This window comes from Ceratotherium simum, chromosome 9 (genome assembly GCF_057802395.1).
Source record: "Ceratotherium simum simum isolate JZ-2026a chromosome 9, ASM5780239v1, whole genome shotgun sequence".
In the NCBI taxonomy this organism is placed as follows: domain Eukaryota; kingdom Metazoa; phylum Chordata; class Mammalia; order Perissodactyla; family Rhinocerotidae; genus Ceratotherium; species Ceratotherium simum.
The window spans coordinates 79230143-79245000 of NC_141908.1; the positions used below are offsets into that span (position 1 = coordinate 79230143).

General features: G+C 35.3%; 1 protein-coding gene across 8 annotated transcripts in view; it reads left to right on the forward strand.

Annotated features, from left to right (window-relative positions):
• ABI2 (abl interactor 2) overlaps positions 1-14858 on the forward strand; it is a 121945-nt gene that overhangs the window by 62520 nt on the left and 44567 nt on the right. For 7 of the 8 annotated variants that reach the window (XM_087435682.1, XM_004426815.3, XM_087435678.1 and 4 more), the window contains exons 2-3: positions 6123-6290; positions 14405-14581. In XM_087435682.1, the coding sequence (XP_087291808.1) occupies positions 6123-6290; positions 14405-14581 (345 nt within the window). Of the gene's footprint in view, positions 1-5708; positions 5780-6122; positions 6291-14404; positions 14582-14858 lie in introns of all 8 variants that reach the window. The other variant, XM_087435679.1, reaches the window with a different exon arrangement.

Consider the following 14858-nt stretch of genomic DNA (forward strand, 5'->3'; position numbering starts at 1 on the left):
ACCCTTTTTAAAAACTTTCATTTGTTCAGTACAATGTAATGTACTCATTTGATGTGAATACATTATTTATATATTGTTTGCCTCTTTTATCTCATTAATTTGCTGTACAATTAAAGTAGCCACTGTAGGCCCATGACTTGGGCCTAACACAGTTGAACCCCAAAGCAATGCTGAATTTGATTTGTTTGTTATTTGGTAATTCCAGAGGATCCTTATTATGTAATGTTAATATGTTAATTTTTCAATTTTGTAAATAGATCACTGTGGAAATAAAAAAATACAAAATCACGGGGGCCGGCCCGCTGGCATAGCGGTTGAGTTCATGCGTTGCACTTCAGCAGCTCAGGGTTCGCAGGTTCGGATCCTGGTTGCAGACCTACACATTGCTCAACAAGCCATGCTGTGGCGGCATTCCATATACAAAATAGAGGAAGATTTGCAACAGATGTTAGCTTAGGGCCAATCTTCCTCACCAAAAAAAACAAAAAAACAGGGGAGAGAGAACTGCTGATTCTTGGAGAATATCCATGAGCTTCCATTTGGGAACCAGTGATCTAGCATCAGTCATAGTTACTCTTAAATAGGTGCCATCTGATACATTAAAAATCCTAAAATCCATGGCTGTTGTTTGAATAATCTGCTTAGGCTATCCTAGTGTGAAGTATTTTGGCAAATGTCAGCTAGAATAGAAGAATTGAGATTTTGTTACCTTCAACTATAGGATATCTATGTTAAATTATTTAAAAATTTTTTCAATTTATAGTGTAATTTATAAGCATAATTCTAATTTTATATAAATATATAATTTTAATGGCAATATAATTTTAAAAATCTTTTGTATCAACAGTTGTGAAATTTAAAATAGATATGCGTGTCTTGAAAGTAGCTATTATGGAATCCTAGAATGTATTTTTTTTTTTTTTTGAGACTTAATTTTCTTAAAGACAGTTTTAGATTCACAGCAGAATTGAGAGGAAGGTACAGAGATTTCAGCATCCCCCACCAGAGTGTACATTTGTTACAATTGATGACCCTGTGTTGACATATCATTATCACCTAAAGTCTTTGGCTCATATTTTGATCAGGTTGTTTATTTTCTTATTGTTGACTTGTTTTTTCCAATGTACTGTGTAGTACATTTTATGGGTTGGATTACTGTATAATGACATGTAGCCATCATTATGGTATCATACAGGGTATTTTCACTGCCCTAAAAATCCCCTGTGTTCTACCTGTTCATCCCTCCCCCATCCCCTGGCAGCCACTGTTCCTTTTACTGTCTCCCTAGTCTTGCCTTTTCCAGAATGTCATACAGTTGGAATCATACAGTGTGTAGCCTTTTCAAATTGGCTTCTTTCACTTAGTAATATGCATTTAAGGTTCCTCTATGTCTTTTCGTGCTTTGATAGTTCATTTCTTTTTAGTGGTGAATAGTATTCCATTGTATGATTACCACAGTTTATCCATTCACCTACTGAAGTACAGCTTGTTTGCTCTTAAGTTTTGGCAATTATGAATAAAACTACTATAGACATCTGTATATAGGTTTTTGTGTGGACATAAGTTTTCAACTCTTTTGGGTAAATTCCAAGAGGTGTGATTGCTGGATCATATGGTAAGAGTATGTTTAGTTTTATAGGAAACCACCAAACTGTCTTCCAAAGTGGCTGTGCCATTTTGCGTTCTCATCAACGAGTGAGAGTTCCTGTTGTTCTACATCCTTGTGAGCATTTCGTGGTATCGGTACTCCAGATTTTGGCTGTTCTAATTGGTGTGTAGTGGTTATCTCATTGTTTTAATTTGCATTTCCCTGATGACATATGATGTGGAGCATCTTTTCATATGCGTATTTGCCATCTGTATATCTTTTTTGAAGAGGTGTGAAAGTCTTGGCTCATATTTTGATCAGGTTGTTTATTTTCTTATTGTTGACTTTTTTTTTCTGATGAAGATTGGCCCTGAGCTAACATCTATTGCCAACCTTCTTCTTTTTCTTTTTTCTCCCCAAAGCCCCAGTACATAGTTGTATATCCTAGTTGTAGGTCCTTCTAATTCTTCTATGTGGGACACCACCTCAGCATGGCTTGATGAGCGGTGAGTAGGTCTGCATCCAGCATCTGAACTAGCAAACCCTGGGCCACCAAAGCAGAACACCTGAACTTAACCGCTATGCCACCGGGCTGGCCCCTCTTATTGTTGACTTTTTTTTTTTTGCGAGGAAGATCAGCCCTAAGCTAACATCCATGCCAATCCTCCTCTTTTTGCCAAGGAAGACTGGTCCTGAGCTAACATCCGTGCCCATCTTTCTCCACTTTATGTGGGATGCTGCCATAGCATGGCCTGACAAGCGGTGCGTTGGTGCGCACCCGGGATCCAAACCCAGTCCACCAGCAGCGGAGTGTGTGTGCTTAACCGCTACGCTACGGGGCTGGCCCCTATTGTTGACTTCTAAGAGTTCTTTATATATTTTGGATAATAGTCCTTCATCAGATGTGTCTTGTGCAAATATTTTCTCCCAGTCTCTGGCTTGACTTTTCATTTCTCTTGACATTGTCTTTCACAGAACAGAAGTTTTTAATTTTAATGAACTCCAGCTTATCAATTATTTCTTTCATTGATCATGCCTTTGGTGTTGTGTCTAACAAGTCATCACCATATCCAAATCATCTAGGTTTCTCCTGTGTTATTTTCTAGGATTTTTATAGTTTTGCCATTTACTTTTAGGTCTGTGATCTGTTTTGAGTTAATTTTTGTGAAGAGTGTAAGGTCTGTGTCTAGATTCATTTTTTTTGCATGTGGATGTCCAGTTATTCTGGCGCCATTTATTAGAAAGACTGTCTTTGCTCCATTGTATTGCCTTTGCTTCTTTGTCAAAGATCAGTTGACTGTGTTTATGTGGGTCTGTTTCTGGGCTCTCTGTTCTGTTCCATTTTTTTTTTGTCTGTTCTTTCACCAAGTGCCACACTGTCTTGATTACTGTAGTTTTGTAGTGAGTCTTGAAGTTGAGTAGTGTTAGTCTTCCAACTTTTTTGTTCTTCTTCAACATTGTGTTGGCTATTCTGGGTCCTTTGCCTCTGCTTGTAAACTTTAGAATCGGTTTGTTAATATCCACAAAACAACCTACTGGGGTTTCGATTGAGATTGCATTGAATCCATATTTTAAGTTGGGAAGAACTGACAGACATCTTGACAATATTGAGTCTTCCTATCCATGAACATAGACTATCTCTCCATTTATTTAATTCTTTGATTTTGTTCATCAGAGTTTTGTAGTTTTCCTCATATAGATCTTGTATGTATTTTGTTAGATTTTTATACCTAAATATTTTTGGGGGTGTTAATGTAAATGGTATTGTGTTTTTAATGTCAAATTCCACTTGCTCATTGCTGGTATATAGGAAAGCAATTGACTTTTTTATATTAACCTTGTATCCTGCAACCTTGCTGTATAATATAATCTCTTATTAGTTCCAGGAGTTTTTTGGTCAATTCTTTTGGATTTTCTACATAGATTATCATGTCATCTGTGAACCTCCGTGTCCTCATGTCATCTGTGAACCTCCCTTGTGTCCTCCCCTCTCTTAGAGATCCAAGAAGAGATTTTTTTTAACACATTAAAAACTGTTCAGTTTTCTTAATTAGAATATATTAAGTTCACACATAATGTAAATAAAACATTTCAAAATTCACTATTTGCTCCTTGGTCAAAATACAAATTACAAGCAATCAGGAAGCATTCATATTCTTCTGGTATAATGATATCAGAATTGGGCTTCCTATGATTTTCAAGACTGAGGCTGATTATTTAGTAAACATGGATGTACAATAAATTTATGTCCTTTTAGAGAAGAGTTAGCTATAGTTTTCTTTGATATCTGTTAAAATTTCTGTATTTCAACCACATCAACCAGTATTCATGACTTCTAATAATTCCTATTATGAAGATACATCAAGATTTTAATGGACTGCCGGCTATTTTGCCTTAAAGAGCAATTGGTATGACAATGTATTTATAAAATTCATAATATTCCTCTGTTGTACTTTAATGCAGAACGATGCCCTGAACACCTACTTAAGGTGACCTACATCAATATTATAAGTCAACCACAAACAGCATGTCCATTTAGATTTTCTTTATACCTTTTACATTACAGCGTCCTTAACCTTCCGTGGAAAAGTTAGATACACATGAAGCCCACCTATTATACAAAGACCTCTCATCTCTTTGATGCAACAACAATCAGCCACATGATTTCACATGCACATTAGGAATAAAAGCATAGCATGATGTGATTTGAGAGTTGAATTACATTATTTGCTTTTCAAAAAATCTCAAATACTGTCTATATAGAAAAGGACACATTGAAAATAATTATACATGTGCAAACATCCATCCCCTTAATCCTTTGAAGCATAATAACAGATTATATAAATTTTAAAGCTTTGGATTATTCTCTATAATAAATACTTTGATGTAGAGTAATATCTGAAAAGTGTTATTGACTTACTATTTTCTACTGTGAATTCAAGAAAAGTTGTTGATTTTTTTTGTCTCCTTAGCCTTTTACTTGTGAGGATGGAGTGTGGTGACTTCCAGGCTCCTTACATGCACAGCTGTAATCTGAAAGTCTATATGGTGGTGCTTTTTTTTTTTTTTTTTTTTTTGCTGAGGAAGACTAGCCCTGAGCTAACATCTCTGCAAAGCTTCCTCTGCTTTTTATGTGTGGGTCACTGCCACAGCGTGGCTGATGAGTGGTGTAGGTCCGTGCCCAAGATCCAAACTCATGAACCCAGGCTGCCTAAGTGGAATGTGCCAAACTTAACCTGCCCCATATGGTGTTTTTTGAAAGTGCTTATCTTTAACCAAATTTGGTTTCAATTCTGTTGTTAATTCAAGTGTTGGTAAGACTGAGGTTACTAAGGATTAGAATAGAAAAGAAAAAATAAAAAGCTAATACAGTGATTCTTAACTCTTTTCAAGTTAAAATGGTATTGGTTGATTATTTTAACTGCTGCTTCTTCAAAAGTTGCTCCCCCTGGAAAAATTTATATCTAGGGTTGTTGATTCTGACTCCTATATCAACGGGAGAGTAGGACATGGTGGACTTTGCACTGTTAATCACTACTCAAAGAGATAATGACAGTTGTTATATATAATTATTTACAGTTGTAGGAAGTGGTTTTATGTTCATTATCTTATTTGATGTTCACAATGGTTGATACAGAGGTTTAGCTCCTCTGCTTTGTAATTGAGGAAACCAAGAAACTGTGACTCTTGTCTGAATTGACGTATTGTAACAGTAGAGCTGACATGAAGATAAAAAGTTTCTGGTTCAGAGGCTTTTGTACTTTCCACTGAACCGCAGAGTCATTCTGTAGAACTAGGGCAAGAAGATGGTGTTTGACAGTTAGCAACGTAGAATATATAACTTTACCATTGCTTTGCTTTGTGACCTCGGAAATAATCAGTTAATCTTTTTTACTGTGTACTCTTTATTTTTCACGTAGGGTTTATAATACTTGGCAATTTATGTCCCAGAGTGTTATAACACTTGAAACGCTTGGGAAGAAAGCATTATTATTTCATTACTTTAATTTTATTTTTTTATTTATTACCTTTCATTATTTTAATTTTATCGTTATTTATCATGATTATTACCATTTCTATTTACTTTATCGTTTTTATTTATCGTTATTACTTTAATCAGACATCGCGCTATGGCCATATTTCATGTATTGGAGTGGAAGAAGAGGAGGAGTTCAGGAAAGTAGAAAAAAAGTATGCCGGAATTTATACATTCAAAGCAATGTTATCTTTCCAAACAGTGACCTTGAGCAACTATATACTTGCTGCCATTGCTCAAAATATCCATTGGATCTCATTTTTTAAATAATGGCTTCAGTATTTTATTTGCATCTGTACACAGGTATATCTATTCAACATGAAAATATTAGTGAACAGTTTAGTTGTTGGGTTTACATGATACTGATAATTAGTATTTAGAACATTTTTAACTAGTGGGGGTAGATTCAGCAACAGAATTGTTTTGATGAGATTTTTTGTAGCTTAGGTTGATAGAATGAGTTATCTTTGAATTAATGATTGTGTTTCTTTCCTCTAGTCTGCAGACAAGCAGCGAGCCCTAGAAGAAACCAAAGCTTACACCACCCAGTCCTTAGCAAGTGTTGCCTATCTGATAAATACCTTGGCCAACAATGTCCTGCAGATGCTGGATATCCAGGCATCTCAGCTACGAAGAATGGAATCTTCAATCAATCATATTTCACAAGTGAGACCACACTATCTTCCTATTTTGCCTATAAGGAATACTTAAACACAGGTACTCTGTAATGCTGGCAGCCTGTATCATGTGAGTTAACTCACATGTATGATTTGGAAAATACAAACTCCATATTAGGTTTTTGTTGTTGGTTTTTTTTTTTTTTTTGGTGAGGAAGATTGGCCCTGAGCCAACCTCTCTTGCCAATCCTCCTACCCCTTGCTGAGGAAGATTGGCCCTGAGCCAACATCCGAGCCGATCTTCCTCCATTTTGTATATGGGACGCCGCTACAGCATGGCTTGTTAAGCAGTGTGCAGGTCCGTGCCTGGGATCTGAATCCTCGAACCCTGGGCCGCCGAAGCGGAGCGTGTGAACTCAACCACTACGCCACCAGGCCAGCCCCTGTTAAGTTGTTTTTTGATTCTACCTTTTTGTGGAGTGATTGTTTTCTCTGTGATTTTCATAGGGAAGTAAACTTTAATTTCTGTTAAAACTCTGTTGTCATGTTAAAATAGCCTTGAGGTAAAAATTTGTTTGGTTTCTTTCAACTTTTTCTGAATTATACACTTCGTTATCTTTTTAAAAATATAAATGTGATAGTTTGATGGAAAGATTAATCTAAGTGGCTTTATAAAATTATCTTTATATAGAACTTAAAAAAATTAATGTTACACTTTTTCCATTATAAAAGTCATGCTCGTGAATATATAGAAAAAGAAAAAATGAAAAAACAAACCCTCTTCTCACTACTTGAGTGTTTCACTGTTAATATTTTGTTATATTTCCTTCTAATACTTTTTTCTTGTAAATAATTTTTAAAATTTAGCTGTGATTATGTATAGAATTTTGGTCTGCTCTTATAAGTTACTATTACAACAGACATCTTCCTGTGATATGTTCTTCATAAACCGTTTCAGTGGTTGCATAATGTTGCATGCTTATATCATAGCTTTTATAACCATTCTTATATTTTGGGACCATTTTATTTATTTTTTTAAATTTTTAAAAATTTATTTATTTATTTTTGCTGAGGAAGATTCACCCTGAGCTAACATTGTGCCGCTCTTCCTCTATTTTGTATGTGGGTTGCCCTCACAGCGTGGCTGCTGACGAGTGATGTAGGTTTGCTCCTGGGAACCGAACCCGGGGCTGCTGAATCAGAGCGTGCTGAACTTAACCACTAGGCCATGGGGCCAGCCCTGGGGCCATTTCAAATAATACTGTAATGAAAAACTAATTTGTAATTGCAAAGTGCACTTTAAAAACATTAAAAAGGTAGAGGTTTTGATCTGCCTGCTTCTCTTTGATGAGATCTTTGAAGCTTTTCTATTTTAGCACTCTTGTCACTTGAGTAGCTTGGTAGTATTCAGCACTCTTTTTAGACGTAAATGATTAGAACTCTTCTGGAATAAAATGAGTTTTAAAATGTGCATATATATATACTTTTATATATATATCTTAAGAGTTTGGGACTCTTCTGAAATTGACTAATCCAATAATTTTTCAAAGCCTAAAGTTTAATTTGTATAATTAAATCAAATATAGTCCAGATAATCAAATCAATATGGGAGGTTTACTTTATATTTCTGTTACTTGAAAATTCATCAGACCATTCAGAGAGATTTCTTATTTAATATTATTTCATCTTAAATCTGAATTTGCCACTATCAGTTTCTTCTCATCCCATATAAACTTCTGTAGACATGGTATAATTTATTGCTTGTTGTATTGCTGTGTTTCTTAAACTAAAAAACAAAGAATTGGTGAGTTTTAATGAGTGAGAGGTAAATTTTATTCTGTAAAGGTCTCCTAAAGGAAATTATCCATGGAATTTTAAATGATGAAATAGATTAAACTTGGTTTTCTAGGAAGGAGGGATGTTGACAAATTGCTAGTCTGATAGAGAGTTTCGAGGTTTACACTTGAGAGTCTTAAAATTTCTGCATATTTGAAGTCTTGGCAAAGGACCCAAAAAAGAATGTAAGAAGAAAAGTGCAAATGTGAAAGAGAAATTAATATATTAGAGTTCCTTAAAAGGAGGGACAACTTTTTTATTAGTTTGTAAGAGAAAGTAGGAAAGATTGTGTGGGTAGCTGATGACAACAACCAAGTGACAATGAAAGATAATCATGTCTTTCCTGATTAGAATTTTGTAGTTCTTTGATAGGAAGGGTAGCAACCTTAAGGAGGAAGGTGAATAAGTCTACTCTAGTTTATACGTATATGTATTAATTCAGTTAATGAGTTCATTTTCTTTTTGAGTATCACAAATTTATATTTAATTAATATGGTCTGATATCTCTTAAAACTATTCTAATGGAATAAGTAATAAATGGAAGAGATAAATGGATAGAGATTAGTAGGTTAGAAATGACAGGGGCCTGAGTCAGAGCTGTCAAGAACACGCTGAACCTTCTTCCGTTGGAGTTAAGTGCCTGGAGGGCAATCCCTGGAGAGGTGAGAGATCTGTGGCTCTACAGCTGCTGTTAAGCTTATACAGAAGGTATCTTAGTATGTTGGGTGAGGGGTTGAGTAGGAAAAATGGGCTGATGGAGGCTATATCTATGAAATGAGTAAATTTAAAAAGTTTTATATATTTTTTGTCATTAGCCTTAAGGATTGAAAATTTTTTCAATTACATTTAATGTAAGATAGAGTCTTTGTTTTAAAAGTCAATTGAATATCAAAACTATTTGCTCTTTAGACTGAAAGATTATCCTATAAGGGAAAATGTTTTCTGTTTACAAGGCAATTACTCAGTAAATACTCTAAAAGAAGGGTTGGCAATTTTTTTCTGTAAAGGGCCAGATAGTCAATATTTTAGGCTTTGTCAGCCACATGTGGTCTCAGTCTCATATTATTCTTTGTGTTTGTGTGTTTTTAAAGATTTTATTTATTTTATTTTTCCCCCCAAAGCCCCAGTGGATAGTTGTATGTTGTAGCTGCACATCCTTCTAGTTGCTGTATGCGGGACTCGGCCTCAGGATGAACGGAGAAGTGGTGCCCCGATGCGCACCCGGGATCCGAACCCGGGCCACCAGCATCGCAGCGCGCGCACTTAACCGCCAAGCCACAGGGCCGGCCCTGTTTGTGTGTTTTTAAACAACTACTTAAAAATGTAAAAACTGTTCTTAGCTGTGGGCCATGTAAAAACAGGCTGCAGGAGAGATTTGGCATGTAGGCCATAGTTTGTAAGCCCTTGCTCTAATACAGTGGTTTTTCAAATGTTTGGTACTTAAATTTTATTATTATTATGCTTAATTAAGAATATTATTGTTTTTAGAGAGAGCCAGAAGGTTCTTAACGTATCTTGAGACCAGACTTTTTTTTTGTAATTTGGGCAAAAATACTAGGTTAAGAGAATTTGGAGAGAAGATGGGATTGTAGAACCAAAGAAATGGAGGTTCAGTCAGGTTAAAGACAAGATCGCATGTTTGTTGGAATGGTAATAGGTGTCGAGAGTTGTAAGAGCTGTCTGGAAGAGTGGTTTGGGACCAGTAGACGTTAGGTAGCTGAGGTCTTTGATTTGTTTCCTCGTAACTGTCTTTCCTGTCTGCTGGGTAAGAACTTGATTACTTTTCAGCCCCCTAGTGCTCTGGCTTCCTTTCTCCATTTTCGTGGAAATGAACACTGAGTAGGATTGGGAGGGGAGAGAGTAGGGGATCTAGGTTTTACTCTGGCTCTTCTGCTAACTCGTGTGACATTTGACTTCTTTAAACTTCGGTTTTCTTATCTGTAAAATGATAGAACTGATTATATGATTTCTGAGCTGTCTTCCATCTTGAATTCTTTATTCTTCTGAGATTCTCACAAATGAACTTCATTTGTATTTGCCTTTTTCTCTTTCTCTTCTCCTGGCTCTGCTGTTCACCTCAGTCTGTGCCCCACTGACCTCAACCCTCTGTCACTCTGATGGAACTGAACTGTTTCCCAAATTACTCTAAATTGGAATCTGAGGGTGGGAATTCCATTGATGCTACCAGCTATGTATCAGGAAAAAATACTTCAACAAAAGAAAGTAATAACTCATTCTCTGAATGTCAGACATTTTGAAAAACAAGACAGAATTGATTTTGAATATTTAGTATCAGACACTTTTTTGTGCTAAAAAAACAACATAGTATTAAGTAGTGTACTAATTTGCACCACACTCACCATATGGATAAGGCAGTGTTAGGATAGGTTCTTGATGTGGATTACCTTAGGTATTTTAAGGATGGTAAATTTTAAAGAAATTCCATCTCTAGCTTTGTCGCTGTTATCCTATCAATTCTTTGGAAGCATATTATTTAAAAAACTAACTGAAATTTTTAATCTTCAAACTGAGAGTAGAAATTAAATTAACATTAAGTATTTTTCAGGAATATGTAGTTATGGGAGCAAACATTTAATTTGACCGAATACTTGTATAAGCATACATAGCTACTTTTAAGTCAGTATAACATTATGTGTAAAGATTAATGCTCTTTACTGTGTCCATGATTTTGTGTCCATTTCTAGAAAGTTAAAAAAAAAAGGTTTATAGAACGTTATTCAAACTAAAATTCTTAGAAACTTATAAACTGAAATTCTTCTCTCAACTACTAAAAACAGTCAGTATTGTCTGTATTCAGTTCACCTTGGCTTAGAAGATCAAGAGAGCTCAAAAGGCAACATGAGAACTCAACGAGTAGTGTTCCTCCCCCCCTCCCAAGAGCTGACCAGAACTTACTGGGCCAGGTGTGGAAGTAGTTAGCAGGTAGCAAGTAAAGGAGATAGAAAGGAATGATTATAAAAGAATGTAAGGATGGAAGTAATGCTTCTTAAGGATTGGATACTAAAAGGCAGTGGATGGTCTGCACCCTGAGGAACTCACCATGTAAAGTAATTAAAAAAAAAAAACAAACTTTGTATACATAGCCTTGTTTAAAAATTCCCTATTTTAAATTAGGGAAATCTCACTAAATGTTATCAATATGTAATTATGCAAAGAAAGTAGGATTTATATAGTTTTATTTATATAAAGCTATATATTTATATATAGCTCAAGCTTGCAGGGGAGCTGGGGGTCAGTATGATTATCTCAAGGCGGTGAGAGGTATCGGAGAGGAGCCTGGGTTTGGGACTGCGTGGCTGAAGTCTCATGGGGGGAGCCTGTAGCATGCAAGACCAGCTTGGCAGTAGCACGAGAAGGATGGAGAAACAAATTAATAAGGAACTGTGGGAGAATAGAGGTTTAAGTCCTGCACAGTTGCAGTGATAATTACTTGGCATGTGTTTTGGTTAAGAGGTAGCAAACAATAATAATATTAATAGCAGTGTACTTGTGTTAGTTTTGGTCTTCTTTGCTAGCTAAACACGTTTTACTTGCTACATGTGAGTGCTATTATTGAGGCCTCTTCTAAATAAGAGCAAGTTTATTGTCATATAACCAGTAACTTTAGAAATGTAGGATAAATTTGAAATACTTTTTCTTACTATTAAAATTCTTCCTAAATATCAGTGTTGAACTTCTACTTTCAAAATTTAACTTAATGCATTTTAACATTGTAATGTCAAAGAATATTGTGAAGGCAAAGGCAGTGGTGATTACTGAAAACTCTAAATTTGATTTAGGAAAAACATAGTTTCCATATGTTTTTATTTAAAAATATGTTATAGGAATTTTACACAAGTTCTTTTATTTTATTTTATTTTATTTTATTTTTTTAAGATTTTATTTATTTATTTTTCCCCCAACGCCCCAGTAGATAGTTGTATGTCACAGTTGCACATCCTTCTAGTTGCTGTATGTGGGACGCGGCCTCAGCATGGCCGGAGAAGCGGTGCGTCGGTGCGTGCCCGGGATCCGAACCCGGGCTGCCAGCAGCGGAGCGCGTGCACGTAACCGCTAAGCCACGGGGCCTGCCCGCTCCCTCCTTTTCATTCTCCACAGATTTATTAATATTCTAGTAGGAAAATTTGAAATTGAAGTTCCAATTTGCCATAAGCTTAGACTTCTATTAGGGTTGGTTGGGTTTGCATTCTTATGGTTTTATTTCTGAATAAGATAATTACATTTGTAAAAACTGAGCAGAGTAAAAACAGTGTCTCAAGAGGATTACATTCTCTAATAAATTTTCTTTTGTTGATATGAGAAAGACCAGTTATATAAAAAATAAGTGCCATATTTTGTTTTTTATTTTGAAGCATACTTAATAAGTACGAAAGCTTCCCAGCCCATATTTTTAATGATTCAGGATGACTCATTAAAATTATTCAAAATATGATTAATTTTCATTTCTCTGGAGTTAAAAATAGGTAAATTCCAGTAGCTTCACTAGTAAGCAAACTTCTTTTTTCTGTTGTAGCTCCCCCAAGCAGTTGAAAAGGAAAGATTTTGTAATTTCCCTAACATGCACAGAAAGAGTTCAGACTATTTTTGTCGTAAAAAGAAATACTTAAAATGATAAGGTTACTACTGTGGCCGATCTTTTATTTGATGCTTCCTGTGGATATTTATTAGTTCTGAACTTACAGATTCTGTTGCTTTTAAGATCTCTTGGTTGAAATAGGAGGCTTTGAATTTGTTTCAGGTTCTCTTCATACTTTGGGTAGTTTAGAAGGATAATCAGCTTTCAGATTTCTTAAAGTGGTATTTAATAATGTCATGGTGGTTATCATCTTTTCTTTCCATGTCTGTGTTATTACCTGGTTCTTCTTCTTTTTTTTTTTTTTTTTAAAGATTTTATTTATTTATTTTTCCCCCCAAAGCCCCAGTAGATAGCTGTATGTCACAGCTGCACAATCTTCTAGTTGCTGTATGTGGGACGCGGCCTCAACGTGGCCAGAGAAGCGGTGCGTCTCTGCGCGCCCGGGATCCGAACCTGGGCCCCCAGGAGTGGAGCGCGCGCACTTAACCGCTAAGCCACGGGGCCGGCCCTGGTTCTTCTTTTAGAAAGGGGTTGTTGAAGTAGGTCTGGAGAAGAATTAGCAAAAGTGTCTGTTTGCTACTTGAGCCAGGAATGGAGGTAAGAGATGTGAACAATTTTAGTGAAGTATTTTTCAAACTTTTTTGACTGCAACCCACAGTAAAATACATTTTACATTGCATGCGGTACACAATTCACGTATGTATTTATATACATAACAAATGTTTCAAGAGACGGTACTTACCTTACTATGTATATATGCAGTCTGATATTTCTGTTCTATTTCGTTTAAAATAATTGCTGCTCACATCCCACTAAATTGCAACCTGGAGTTTGAAAAATGCTGTTTTAGTGTATTAATTACCTGTATTTGTAGAGAAATTCACCCTCTATTAGTGAATAGGAGACTGAGAGTAATAACGTCATTCTGTACTAAATTATATCCTATTGTGAGCATTTAATGAATAATATATATTGATGAGATATTTTATAAGCATTGTGTCATGATAAAATATAAGCAACTTTGCCTTAGTAAACTTAAGTTTTTCTGTAAAAAATGACTTTTATTTTTAACATTGTATTTATATTTTAGGCCTCTTCCTTTTTTAATAAAAACATATTTAAACACTAATAGAAATTATACTAATAGGCTATTTTTAAAAATAACCAGATTAATCACTGGGTCTGTCTTAGTTATATTAGGCTAAATCAAATGGAGAGGGGAAAAATTAGCGCATTTTAACCCAGGGATTGGCAAACTTTTTCTGTAAAAGGCCAGCTAATAAATATTTTAGGCTTTGCAAGCCATAAGGTCTCCATTATAACTACTCATCTCTGCCATTGTAGTGTGAAAATACATAAGCAAGTAGAATGGCTGTGTTCCAATAAAACTTTATTTATGGAAACTGAAATTTGAATTCTGTATAATTTTCACATGTTACAGCGTTACTTTTCTTTTGACTTTTTTAACCACTAAAAAATGTAAGCACCACTCAAAGCTTTTGGGTTGTAGAACACAGGTGGTGGGCCAGATTTGGTCTGCAAGCCATGGTTTGCCAACCCGTGCTTTAGCCTAAAAATGGAGCAAGTCAGTATTAGTGTACAAAGAGAAAATTTAGCAGTTGTGGTTAAGAATATGAGAAATGATGTTAAATCTCTGAGCATTTATATTTTGATTTTTCTGGATATTAGAGCTATACATTTTTGTGTTGTGTTTATATTATATTTTGCAGACTGTTGATATTCATAAAGAGAAAGTTGCAAGAAGAGAAATTGGTATTTTGACTACCAATAAAAACACTTCAAGGACACATAAGATTATTGCTCCAGCCAATCTTGAACGACCAGTTCGTTATATTAGAAAACCTATTGACTATACAATTCTAGATGATATTGGACATGGAGTAAAGGTAAGTATAATTTTTGTCAAGCTTTTTAAAACAATGGCCCATAATGAAACTAACTCTAGAAAGTTAAATTCTTATCTTTCCTAGAGGACCAAATCTTGGCCCATTGTGGCTCTGAAGATTCCTCACTACTGTAACTGTTTTATCCTTGCTTCTTCTTAGTACTGTGTTCCCAAGTTTTAAACAGTCATCTTTGAATGAATTGCATTTGCTTAATCAATTATGAAAATACCTCATCTAGATCTGGTAACTAAGTGTGGTGTAATCTTTTTAATCTTTT